At 44.0% G+C, this 12,755-nt stretch overlaps 1 protein-coding gene across 2 annotated transcripts in view; it reads right to left on the bottom strand.

Annotated features, from left to right (window-relative positions):
• Cpped1 (calcineurin like phosphoesterase domain containing 1) overlaps positions 1–12,755 on the bottom strand; it is a 104,332-nt gene that overhangs the window by 54,312 nt on the left and 37,265 nt on the right. The window contains exon 1 of one of the 2 annotated variants that reach the window (XM_055597771.1): positions 5,734–5,755. The exons of the other annotated variant lie outside the window; for it this stretch is intronic. Within the exon in view, the coding sequence (XP_055453746.1) occupies positions 5,734–5,740 (7 nt within the window). The 5' untranslated portion in view covers positions 5,741–5,755. Of the gene's footprint in view, positions 1–5,733; positions 5,756–12,755 lie in introns of those variants that run through there. 2 annotated transcript variants of the gene reach the window in all.

The following is a 12,755-nucleotide window of genomic DNA, read 5'->3' as shown; positions in this document are numbered from 1 at the left end:
ATTGATTAGTCTAAGCTGCCAAGCCTTACCTGACTGTAGGAGTCTAGAACCCTGTTGGGCTGCAGGTGGCCAGAGCACCAGAAGAATAAGGAAGCCAGAGCTGGGGAGCAAGGGGCTCTGAGGTCACCATGGTGGTGGCCAGTGGGAGGAGTCAGCTAGAAGAAAAGCTTACATGGCCTTTCACCATCTCTATGTAGATCTCTCTATACTACCTGAAAGGTTAGAGGACCTGGTCACCTTTAGTATACATCAACACTAGCACCCTGTCTAACCACGCAAAGTCACAACAGCAGTAATTACGGTTGTGCCCCTGCTGATACAATGCTAACCTGGCCCTTTTCCTAAAGCTGTATTTTATTTTGTGTGTGAGTGTGTTTGTGTGAGTGTGTTTCACATGTACTACAGCCGTTTGTGTGGAGGTCAGAAAAAAACCTGTAGGAATCAATTCTTCTACCACATGGGTCCAGGTAGTTAGGGTTGGCGGCAAGCACCTTTGCCCACTGAGCCATCTCAATGGCCCCTTATGTTACTCCTTCCCGGTTGTGGCTGGTAGCTCACAATCCTACCTCAGCTCCCAAAGAATGAAATGATGGTGTGCACTATCATCCCTGGTGCTGACAGTGCCCAGTGCAGGCAGACGACATGCTGACTTATGACTGGATCTGTATTATTCTTTCTTAAAATTTAGGGAACTTCAAGAAGCTGCCTTCATCAGATTGGCCTGTAGGCACATCTGTGGAAGTTTTTCTTGGTTTCTAATTGATGAAGGAAGCTCCAGGCCATTGTGAATGGTACAAGAAGAGCAGGTGAATGGGAATCTGGACATAAGTCAGTACACAGTGTTCCCCCATGGTCTCTGCTTCCATTCTTCCTTGAGTTCCTGCTTTGACTTCCCTTGAAGATGGACTGTTACTTGGAAGTGGAAAATGAAATAAACCTTTCTTCTCCAAGTTCTTTTTGGTCATGGTGTTTATCATAGTAATAGAAATATAAACTAGAGCAGTTACATACCAGGAACCACCTCCCCAAGAATGCCCATGTGTTCATCATGAGAGAAATAGTCAAGTAAAGTCCTCTCATGAAAAGGCTTCTTGCAGCCATAAACAGAGGGGCCTGCAGCAACAAGAAGGCTTGTGTGTGCTACCTTTTGCAGCTCACAAGATGTAAACAGAGTTGAATTCAGCTATGAGAAATATATATATATATATATATATATATATATATAAAGAGTAGGTAGGAAATATGTCATATGTTAGTCTCATTGCCTCTGGATGGTGTAGAATTAGGAGTGATTTTCTCATTCTTCTCAATTTTTTTCCAATTGCATATCTGCTACTTTTACAATCATATGTACCAAATCCCTGCACATTATTAAAAAAAACATGTTGCAGAGATGAAATGTCTCTGAATATTTTAGTTCCCAAATGTGTAACTATAAGCTGTGGACATGAATATGGATGATCACTGTTTCATTTATTCTGAAACAAGGATGCTGGGATTTTCCAGCAATAATAAAAGGGCAAAGCCTCCTGGCAAAGTGTTTTGCCTCCTGAAACTGGAAAAGGTTATGCAAATTACTAAGAGCCTTAAGAGTGGGGACCAACCACTGGGTAAACACCTATTAAGCGACTCACTAAATGAGGCCCTATGTTAGAAATGATAACCCTGCTCATAAAATCAACACTACTTCGTTAGGCTGCAAACACAAAAATCACCTCAAATTATAGTTGCATTTTTTTTTTTCAGTTGCAATACCATTAGCAGACCATTTTGCCAAAGTATGTTTAATACTGATGCGTAACTGATGGGCAAGTAGAAAAAGACCCACACTGGGACTGTACATGTGGTCTCAAGAGCCACAGAGGGCTCAGGTGGCACCATCTCACCATGGGAATCTGGCAGGCTTGCAGGGAGGGTGCTTTGGGTGTGTGTTATGATTTTGCCCTTCCTGAGGTAAACAGCCCACAACTAGGTCATTTATTCTTCCAGGAGCCATTTCTAATCACAAGGTAAGAACTTTAGTGTCTACCTTTTCAGACTTGAAACAAAAATAAGAAGTGTGTGTGTGTGTCTGTATGTGCATGCGCATTTTGGGAGAGTACCTATAATAAAGCCTGGGCTGCAGTAGATGCTGAATGCATGACAGAACAAATGGATGATCAACACCGTTGAGTTCACTTCATCAATTCACGTGCTAGGAAAGTGTGTCAGGTTTGTAGTGCTTTCTTCAGCTGAAAGTGGCCAAAGGACAAAAAGCAACAAGCAGAAAACAGCTCGGGGAATTCTGGAGAATGCATGTGCTTTCTTATCAAAGGGTCAAGGATCAGTGGTTCAGCTTCCCTTCTTTCTCCTGGTGTACTGTGTTTAACTCTATTACCAGGAGGAAAGGAAGAAATTGGCAGAGATACTGATCATGAAGATGAAGTATTCAACAACTGAGACTATGTAAGCAGCTGACTCCTTTTAGCCTCGTGTGTGTGTGTGTGTGTGTGTGTGTGTGTGTGTGTGAGAGAGAGAGAGAGAGAGAGAGAGAGAGAGAGAGAGAGAGATATTTATTAGAATGACTTACAGGTTGTGGTCCAGGTAATCCGACAATGGCTGGCTGTGAATGGAAAGTTCAAGAATCCAGTAGTTGTTCAGTCCACAAGAATGGATGTCTCAACTGATCTCCAATATATGCCAGAATTCCAAAGAAATAAGCTCTAATGCCAGTGAAGGAATGGACTTGCTAAGGAGGCTAGAGCCACTAGGCAAAGAGCAAGAACTTCCTTCTTTCATGTCCTTTATATAGGCTGCCACCAGAAGGTGTGGCCTAGATTAGAGGTGGATCTTCCCACTTCAAAAGCTCTGGATTAAAAGTAAGTCTTCCCACCTCAAAGATCTGGATTAGAAGTGGTTCTTCCCACTTCAAATTAAGCAAAGGTATACCCCTCCATTTTGGGGTTTTAGTTAACTCCAGATGTAGTCAAGTTGACAACCAAGAATAGCTATCACAACTGTCATGCTAATATGCTAAGCCACGTAACTAAAAGCTGTCACACCTTCCCTTGGGTCTGCTGACTTGAGAGAAGAGCAGTTCCTTCTTCAACAACTGGCCAGATCATCATCATGGCAACCTGGTTGCTTTGGACATCATGAAATAATGATGAGGCCATTTTTGGGAATTCCACTTCAGCTGTAAACTATATAGTCTTCACTGTCAACTCAACTTAACTTGTAATCACCAAAGAAGCCCCCCCCCCCCCCGACATATCTGTGTTTCCAGAGAGATTAAACTGAGGAGAGACTCTCATGTGGGCAGCAGCATCCCATGGGCTGGGCTCTTGTCAGAATAAAAAGGGAAAAAGGAGAAAGCAAACTGAGCACTAGCATTCATGTCTCTCTGCATACAGATGTTGATACAATGTGATAAGTGGCCTTAAACGCCCATCACCACAATGGGCTAGACTGTCACACGGGAAGCCAAACATACTCCTTCCTTTCCAAAGTTGCTTTTGTTGGGTGTTTGTCACAGAGGTGAGAAAGTGACTACCAAGGAAGGCTGATGTAGAAAGCAGTTGTCATTGTGAAAGACCCATCCACATGGCTCCCAGGCCATCAGAAATGGTAGTGTTCATGTTTTCATCTGCAAGCTACAGAACCTGCAGAATGCGGGAAGCACTGTCCCGGGCCATTTAGGTGGGCATTTGGGAGATCAGAATACTGATAGAAATATGGACAGTAAAAACTATGCTAATTAAGTTTCAGAGGTGAAATAGGACTTTATAGGGAACAGGCCATTTGTGTCATATTCTGGCAAAGAATCTGGCTATATTTATACCAGTGTCCTGAAAACTGGAAGGAGGCTAAATTCAAAGGTAATGGACTAAGTTGTTTGTTGGAACAAATTTCAAGACAGCATAACATTTAGGCTGTGTTGGTCAGCTCATTGCATTTATTTATGATGTTAAAAAAATATGTGGTTTTAAAAAAATATGTGGTTTGAATAGGAAAGAATTATGATACGAACATAGTGGAAAGTACCTGCAATCGCTAAACAGATTAGCATCATTAAAGTAAATAACTCTTCACTGAGAAAATAGGAAAGGGGCTATGAGGTCAAGATCTCTCCCACTGAGTGCTCTGATGAATAAAAGTGAAAATGCACTTGAAAGGAGAGATCCAGAATGGAAAACGCTACTGAAGGGCTCCCTGCTTGAAAACCACTTGAAGAAGTTTTTCCCATGTTCAGCCACCAAAGTGCACACAGGCCATGACAGCTGTGGTGGAAGGAGCCAGATGTGCTTTTAGGGTCAGTGTGCTTTTAGGATGTATGTGCAAAATGCACGCTATGGGATTACACTTGTGTCAAGGTCCCAGAAAGCATAGTGGTCAAGGCAATGTGTTCACGGAGTTGTCAAGACAGTTGAAGTCTCAGTGGAGACCCTAGGATACTGGAGAGGCCAAGGCTGTAGAGAAAAGCTAAAACTTGCTCAAGAGAGAGAGGATATGCATGCTACTGCATGCTGTAGAGCTGGAGGGGTGGGGGCTGCCCAAAATTGTTAGAGCCCAAGTGATTCTATCCCAAGCCTCAGGCAGCAGATACGGAGCTGCAGCATTTGGTGGGTCTGTCCGGCTGGTCTTCCTTTGGTCTGTTCTTTCTCTACTGTCCTCTCATTTCTGCCTTTTGGAACAGTAATATCTCCTCTGTGCCCTTGTATGCTGGAAGCATGTGGCTTTTTTTTTAACATTTTATCTTACAGGGCCTCACACATAAGGCTCACCTTAGTCTCCAAAGACACTTAGACTTTGAACAATACTGGACCTATTAAGATTTTGGGAACTCTCACTAGATGATAAACTAGATGAATTTTGAATTGTGAGATATTCATGAACCTTTGAGGAGCAGGGGAGAGTGTTATGCATAAAAGTGATGCGTCTGAGTATCAAGTTGATAAGCAGCAGACTTGTGATGACTAACACTCCTGTAAACCTGACCTGATCTGAAAATGAGTACAGAAGAGTGCTGTTGGAGAGTTTAACTGAAGGGAAGACCAACACTGAATGTGGGCAGTGCCATTCCTTGGGCTTGGATCCCAGACTGAATAAAAATGAAAAAAGGAGAAATTGGGCTAAGCACCTCATTCACCACTCTCTACTTACTAACTTGGACACAGTGTAAATAGCTGCCTCATACTCCTGCCCCCATGCTTCTTCTCTCTTCTCACAATGGACTGCGAGCCAAGATGAGCCATTCCTTCTTTCAGCTGAAGTGTTTCGTCCCAGCACTGAGAAATGTCACTAATGCACATGATTTCTACTACAGCCACAGCTGATGGCCTGCACTAGCTCCCAGGGGCTTCAGGGCAGCTGTGATTATACTTCTGGCCATCACCATCAGTGAGATCCAGGAGAGAAGGAACAGTCTCTCCACTATGAACTCAGCACAAGTGTGTGATTCCTGGAAGAGTCTGGCTGTTCTCATGTGAGGCTTGTGGTTAGAGTGTATACAAAATCTGTGCTTGGTATGTGTGTGAGGATCATGACTGGTGGAATCAAAAGTCATCCACATGCAAAGATATGTGACTGGTGAAACCAGAAGCTGCCCAAAAGTAGGCACGCCTCTCTCTGGCAATAAGAAACTATTTTCCACCCTTTCTGATGATTTCTATATATTATGTCTTCGCCTACCCTCAAGTGCTATAACATTAGGCTCCAATAAAGGTTCTTCCCAAATGGTCATTTATTACTCACTTGCCATCTTATCATTGTAGCGTTGGATGAAGCTAGGAACACTTAGAACAGATGAAATCCTGCCTCAAGCAATAGCAGCTAGAAGGCAGCTGAGAGTGACTTCCAGACTCCTGGGACTGCCAGGGCTATAAGCCCTTGACTCACTCCGCAACTAAAAAGCAGTTGAAGATTTCCAGGAAGCCAGTGAGAGCAGAAACAGCAGACAGCCAGGACTGCAGACTGTGAGAAGCTGTGAAGAGCAGAGAGAGTTACAGTTGAAAGCACCAGTCACTAGAAAAGCTCCACAGAACCACCAGGGGTTAAGAGCAACCAGCTGCCAGGTTCCAAGCTATAGACAGGCACTCAGAGCCCAGAGCACTAATTTTCCAATGCCAGAATCCAGACATACAAATTTCTGGGTTTGGAAGTTTGGAGCTATGAGCCTCTAGTTCCTCTGGTTTTGAAAGCCTGGAGTTTTCAGGACCTAGAGCTATAAGCCTCTCAGTTTCTAAGCCGAAACTAGCCTGTAAGCCTCTTGCACTTAAGAACGCCAGGCTAAGGGGGCTGGACAGATGGTTCCGTGGTTAAGAGCACTGTCTACTTTTCTAGAGGATCCGGGTTCAATTCCCATCATCCACATGGCAGCTCACAACTATCTGTAACTCCAGTTCCAGAGGATCTCACACCCTCACATAGACATATGTGCAGGCAAAACACCAATGTACATAAAATTAAAAAAAATAAATTTTTTAAAAAGGAACACAGAGCGACCATAAGAACATTAAGCGACCTGTTCCCTGTCTCTGTGTAACTTTCACCTGAACAGAACAAAAGGACCCTCATCTAAGCATGTGACCAGGTCTCAGGATGTAGGTGGGTCAGAATTATCTAGACTTTACTTCCCACTCGGTTCCCTTCTCATGTTCTCAAAGATAGAGGTTGTCATTGAACTCAGTTTGGCAAAGAGGAAGGTATGTTCTGAAAGGATTTTGGTGGCTGTATAAAAACTACTTGTGGGTGTGATTGGTGTATATGTGGGAGAGAGAGAGAAAGACAGAGATATACAGAGACAGAGACTGAAAGACAGAGAGACACACAGAGACAGAGAGGGCACAATAGAGACAGTGATGCAAAGGGTACTACTCTTCTAAAGGCCTGCACAGCCAACCATGAAGTGTCCTCTTTCCTTCTATTCTATGTTAGTTGCTTTTCTGTTGCTGTGATAAAACAACAACTTATAGAACAAAGTTTATTTTGGCTTATGCTGCCAGAGGAATAAGAGCCCATCAAGGCTGGGAAGCATAGCAACAAGCAGCAGGCATAGGGACTGCATCAGGATGCTGGACCAACTGTATAACAGTGTCTACTCTCCCTTCCTGCATGCCAACTGCACACCAGTATCCACTCTATCTTTTTCTGTGCCATCAGAAACCTAGCTTTGCACAGGGTAGTGCTGTGTCATGATGACTGACTCAAACAGAAAGTCCAGGCAGGAATGCTTGTGCAGATCAGATGTGAACTGTGGGATAGTCCAAGCCTATCTGGTGGCAGATATAGGGTTGGTAGAAGTCTTCTAATTATTGTGTTTGTCTTCCTGGTCAAAGGAGACCCACACAAAGCCAATGCAGATATCTTTGGACTATAAGACAGCAAGCAGGTAGAGGAAAACCAATTTGCCACAAAGACTGATGATCAAAGTGAGTCAGACCCTGTGTCTCTAAGGGCTGTGACAGGCGGGTACACCACAGACACATGCTGCTTTAAGCCACCAGGACCCTCATGAGTGGCCTACTGCAGCAAGCACCACTGTCACTTAGAAGCATGGCATTCCAGCATGTTACTGCATACAGGGGAACTACACACAACGATGAACTGCCAACAACACAGAGCAAAAGACAGGATTCTGAGTATTTTCCCCAAAGAGAAATGATAGCTGTTTGTGGAGATAGATATGTGTAGCCTGACTTAAACATGCAATGATGAATATCAAAAGATCAGGTGGTACTCCACTAACACAACTTTTCAGTACCAGTTAATGAAAAGACAATATACTTCAATACCCTGATACAGCAGCAGTTCTGGCTGATGGGGGAGAAGAGGCTATAGTCCATGCTGCTGTCACTTATCCAATAGCTCTAGGAACCAGTGCTGCACTGAGACTATTTCCATTTCCGACTCAGGAAGATGGCCTGCCATGAGAATCTAATGAGGCCCAATTATGACAGAATATGACAATCACTCCAGGCCAACTGGCTAGCTGGTACCCATAATGCAGTGGGCAAATGGCAGAGAGGATAAATCAACAGACAGAATGGTTCTGCCTCATAAATGGCACCAGAGATGCTTGGAATGGTTTTACACCAGACATTTAAAAATAAAAAGAAACAAATTAATCCCCCTTTAGATACCCTTTCTGTGGAACAAGTGGATGGAGACAGACTTGTTTATGGAGCCCTGAGGAGAATCACTGTGAGTGGAGAGACAGTCTGAAGCATTAGTAGTGGTCAGGAGACTGCCACGAGTGTAATTCACAACTCTAAACTTGACTCTGAACAGTTTTGAAAATGGCTGCCATTGTTTGCCTCCTCTCATTAGGAGAGAAATTAGTTGGGCACTGCTGTTCTGTTTATGTGAGTACCAGAGGAAGTCTGCACCAAATATCAGGGTCGGTGGGTGTCTCTGCAAGCAGAAGACACTAAATGTGCAGAGAGATGGCCAGAGTTTTGAGAGCAGGTTCAAGTTAGCTATGCCACAAGGCATACTGCCTGGTGTGGAATGCCAGTCACACAGGCTACTTTCCTCCTCTCTACGGACAAAGACAATATGATTTAAACATTACAAAGAAAGGATGCTCTCACCAATCTACAAACTAATAAACTCTTATACACTGTGGTGGGAATGCAAAAAAATGTATACACTAATCCAGACAATGTATATACAATCCAGACAATGTATACACTAATATGGAGGTTCCTTCAAAAGGCAAGCACTACCCCATGAACCAGCTAAAGTTCCCCTGGGTCTCTAAGTCAGCACACCACACAGATATGTACTGTGTTTACTACAATACTCTTCACAATCCCCCAGTTATAGAATCAGTCTAGATGTCCACCAACAGATAAAGAAATGTGATACATATACACAATGGATTTTTAAGCAATAAAGAATAAAATTAGGACATTTGGAAGAAAACTGAACACACACGTGCACACAGCAGACATACACAAGTGTAATAAAAGCAAGGGAACTATTTGGGAAGACAAAGGAGACCAGCAGAAGGGGAGGGAAGGGGGTGGATAATGCAGGGACGATGAGGAAAGAACATGACATGAACATGTGACAATGTCAGTGAAACAACCCACCATTTTGTACAACAGATATATACTGATGAAGAAAAAAATGAAATGACCATAATACTTTTAAAGAAAATTTAAAAATTGTGTGACATATCTTCAAGCATTATAATGTAACTGAACGTCCATATTCTGAGGGGGAAAGCAGCTATCAGAACAGTTTGATGAGCCAGAAACCACATACAAAGATGGAAGTGTGGTGTCTAGAATGCAACCCTGGGGTTTCAGGTTCTCAGGCAGGATTGGGATAGCAGGAAATGCCTAACTAAAGACATCATAGAAACACATGTTCCAAGATTATAAAAATTATGACTGCCAGTTAAAATAGGTGTGAAAATATTTATACCACTAGTTGCAAAACAAATAAAAATACACCCACTTGGAAGATTTACTGGTGACCATTTAACACCTCCTCTGCCTCCCTGCTGGGCACTTTCACTGTTCTTTCATAGTCGGCACAACCATTGGTAGATTTGGTTGTATGCCAGGTCCTTCCTAAAGCTCCTGAAAGGTAAGGGGTGGGACAAAGAAGCTAACATTTAAAGGAAAACTCTGCCCAGAGAGCTACTTTTCAGTATAACTGGAACATCAAAGGGGAAAGACATTATATGGAGGTCCTAAGACCAATGCAAATAAAATGAGTCAGGTTATGAGGAACCATAGGGCTCAGTGCATAGTCATTCTCATGGCTCTGACTGATAGAGGCAAATGACATGGAACAAACCAGTAGAAGTACAAAGTACACAGAAAACTTGGCCCTGGATTCCTGAAGTCCCCTCTGTGTCCTAAACTTCTCCAATGACCATGAAGACATGTATCATTGTACCAAGGATGTTCAAGAGACCCAGAGCCAAGGACTTTTCTTGGAGTTGGTCACAAAGACAGCCTTGCTTTTCCAGAAGGAAAGCCAAGGATCTACACGAAGCACTGTTCAGCAGTCTTGACAGCGTGAGCTTCTGCCAGCAGTGCTGACAGAACTCTGGGAACCCAGGATTCTAGCAGCCTGCTCAGGGCCCGCTGGAAACAGGCTTATCCTGGGCTGAGGTGCAGGCAAAGGATGTGGTGCTGGGGCAGCCACCAGAAAGAGAAGCCCTGCTACTACCGTGGGCTGAAAGTCATTTCCAGATACATAAAAGAACAATCAGGGAAGGCAATAGGGAGGGCAGGATGAAATGATATTTATGTATGAAGACATTATGAGAGAGCCCCATTGTTGTACATGATGAGCCAAAATGTTAAGAACAAAGAGTGACTTCTTAGGGCTGCAGATGTGGCTCAGGGGTATAATACTTGCCTGGCATGCATGAGGCCCTGAGGTCCATTTCCATTAAAAATTTTAAAAAACATACTTTTGTTTTAGAGACAAGGTAGAGCTATGTATCCTACACTGGCCTAGAACACTCCATCTTTTAGCCTCAGCCTCCTGAGTGCTGTGATTAAAGGTGTGTGTCACACCCCTCACCAAGAGCAAGTTCTTGAGCCAAAAAAAGAAAATGCACCAGTTATAATAGAAATAGACAAATTAGGCATCGTTAGGCTAAAATTCCTATTCATCAAAAGAATATAACTTCCATCCAAGAAAGTTAGATCTGAAAAAAATAGCAATAGCCAATAAAAATGGATCAAAAATACTCCGTAAAGAAAGGACAAGGATATGCCTACTAGGAAAGAGTGGCTGCGGTGAAAGGAAAATTCAGAATTGCAAATCTAGGTCTCAGAAGATATGTAAAGTCAGAAGTGGTGGCATGTGCCTGTAATCCCAACACTTGGGGCATGGAGACAGGACTGCATAGCAAAACTGTCTCCAAAAGAGCACACTGCAATTACGTCTGTCTCTCGGAGCTTGGGATGTGGCCCTGAACACACGAGGCAAGTATTCTACTGAGCTACATCCTCAGTCTGATTTTTTTAAAATATACAATATTTTTATTAACATTAAAAAATTCATCCATGCATACAATATATTTTGATCATGTTCACCCACTCCCCTCTCTGTGACGCCCCTAAGATCCATCCCTGACCCCTGCCATCTTCATATCCTTTTCTTTCTCTTTTTTAAGGATCCACTGATTCCAGTTTGTGCTGCGTATATACTCATAGGCATAGGCTCATCCAAGGGAGCATGGTCGACCTACTTTGCCACACACCCTTAAATTGGCTGATTTTTCCTCTCCTGAAGTCATCAGCTATCAACAGTTCCTCCTAGGGGTGGGGACCCCCTGAGACCCTGATCCCCCATGCTGGAATGTTGATTGGCTTGATCTTGTTGGTAACCACAGCTGCTGTGTTCATGAATGCAGTGGTCCTGTCATGTCCAGAAGACACTTTTTGTCTGGTCCTCTCTGACTTCTGGCTATTTCGATCTCTCCACCCCCTCTTCTGAAATGGTCCCTGATTGGTGTGTGTGTGTGTGGGGGGGGGTGTATGTGTGTGCGTGTGTGTCTGTGTGTGTGTCTGTGTGTGTGTGTGTGCATGTGTGTGATACAAATGTCCCATTTGTGGCTGAGCACTCTGCAGATACTTATTCTCTCTCTGCATTTGGATCAGTTTTGAGTTTCTGACTAACTGCCAACCACCCCACAAAGACATTTCTGATAAGATCTGAGAGCTGCACTAATCTATGGGTAGAGAGATATGAATTTAGAGGGCAGTTTGATACTATGTCCATTTAGAAAAATAATAGTAATAGGATCTCCTGTGGCCTATGAGCTTCCCAATCACAGATTTTTGACCAATTTAAAACACTGGGCATGCATTTCTTCTCTGTGGACTAAATAGGAAGAAGGTGGTTACCATTCATGCCACTACTGCATCCATGGGCATATCTTGGCATGGTAATAATTCCTGGAGTTCATAGCTGAGCAAGAATTCAGTAACTTGGTTGGGAGAGGGGGCTACAGCTGAGATACAAAGTGAATAAACTGTAATTAATAAAAAATAAAGGGAATTCGGCAAGATGCCAGTGCTGGGACGACTCTCATTCTGAGGAGCAGCACAGCAGGATCAGCACAGTGACCAGCAGTCAGAACTCAAAGCCATAAAACACAAGTGATTGTGTTTCCCAGGTGAGAGGATACCCTACGGTGGGGGATTCATTCAGCTTTCACTCACCCAGCTAACCCACATAAGAGATCCTGGTTCCATCAAACGCTTGGTCACCAGCCCAGAGCCACATGCCAGCGTGCTCTGATCACTGTCCCAGGCTGAACTGCGGTAACCACAACATCAGAGACTGTGATTTCCAGTCAGGAGATAACCCCACGGTGGTTACGATTGGGACCGACCTTAGCTCACCCAGATATTCCCTGGAAAAGACTCAGGGTTCCAAGGGTGCCCAGGAGCCAGCCAGAGCCAGAGCCAGGGACCCAGGCGCGAGCACAGAGTCCTTCCTGCATTCCTGACTTGCTGCCCCAGATAGAACTGTGGGCCCCAGGGCACCAGAGACTGAGTTTCACTGTCAGGTGCAAACCCACAGGGAGGGGAACGGCTGGTCTGATCTCAGAGCACTCAGCTGACACCACCACCCCAAAAAGGTCTCGGGGAAAAATTACCCAGTTTTGGCAGATGCCCAGGCACCCAATCGCCAGAAAAGCAGAAAGGCGGAGCCACTTAAGTCTGTGCCTGTGGGTTCTACTCACCATCACAGACAGAACGGCTATCCCCAAAGCAAAGACTGCGTGTCCCTGTCAG

Source organism: Psammomys obesus, unplaced genomic scaffold (assembly GCF_907164565.1).
Source record: "Psammomys obesus unplaced genomic scaffold, mPsaObe1.curated_primary_1811, whole genome shotgun sequence".
Taxonomy (NCBI): Eukaryota; Metazoa; Chordata; class Mammalia; order Rodentia; family Muridae; genus Psammomys; species Psammomys obesus.
Note: the sequence above shows the minus strand (reverse complement) of the source record. Positions and strands in the feature narration are given on the sequence as shown.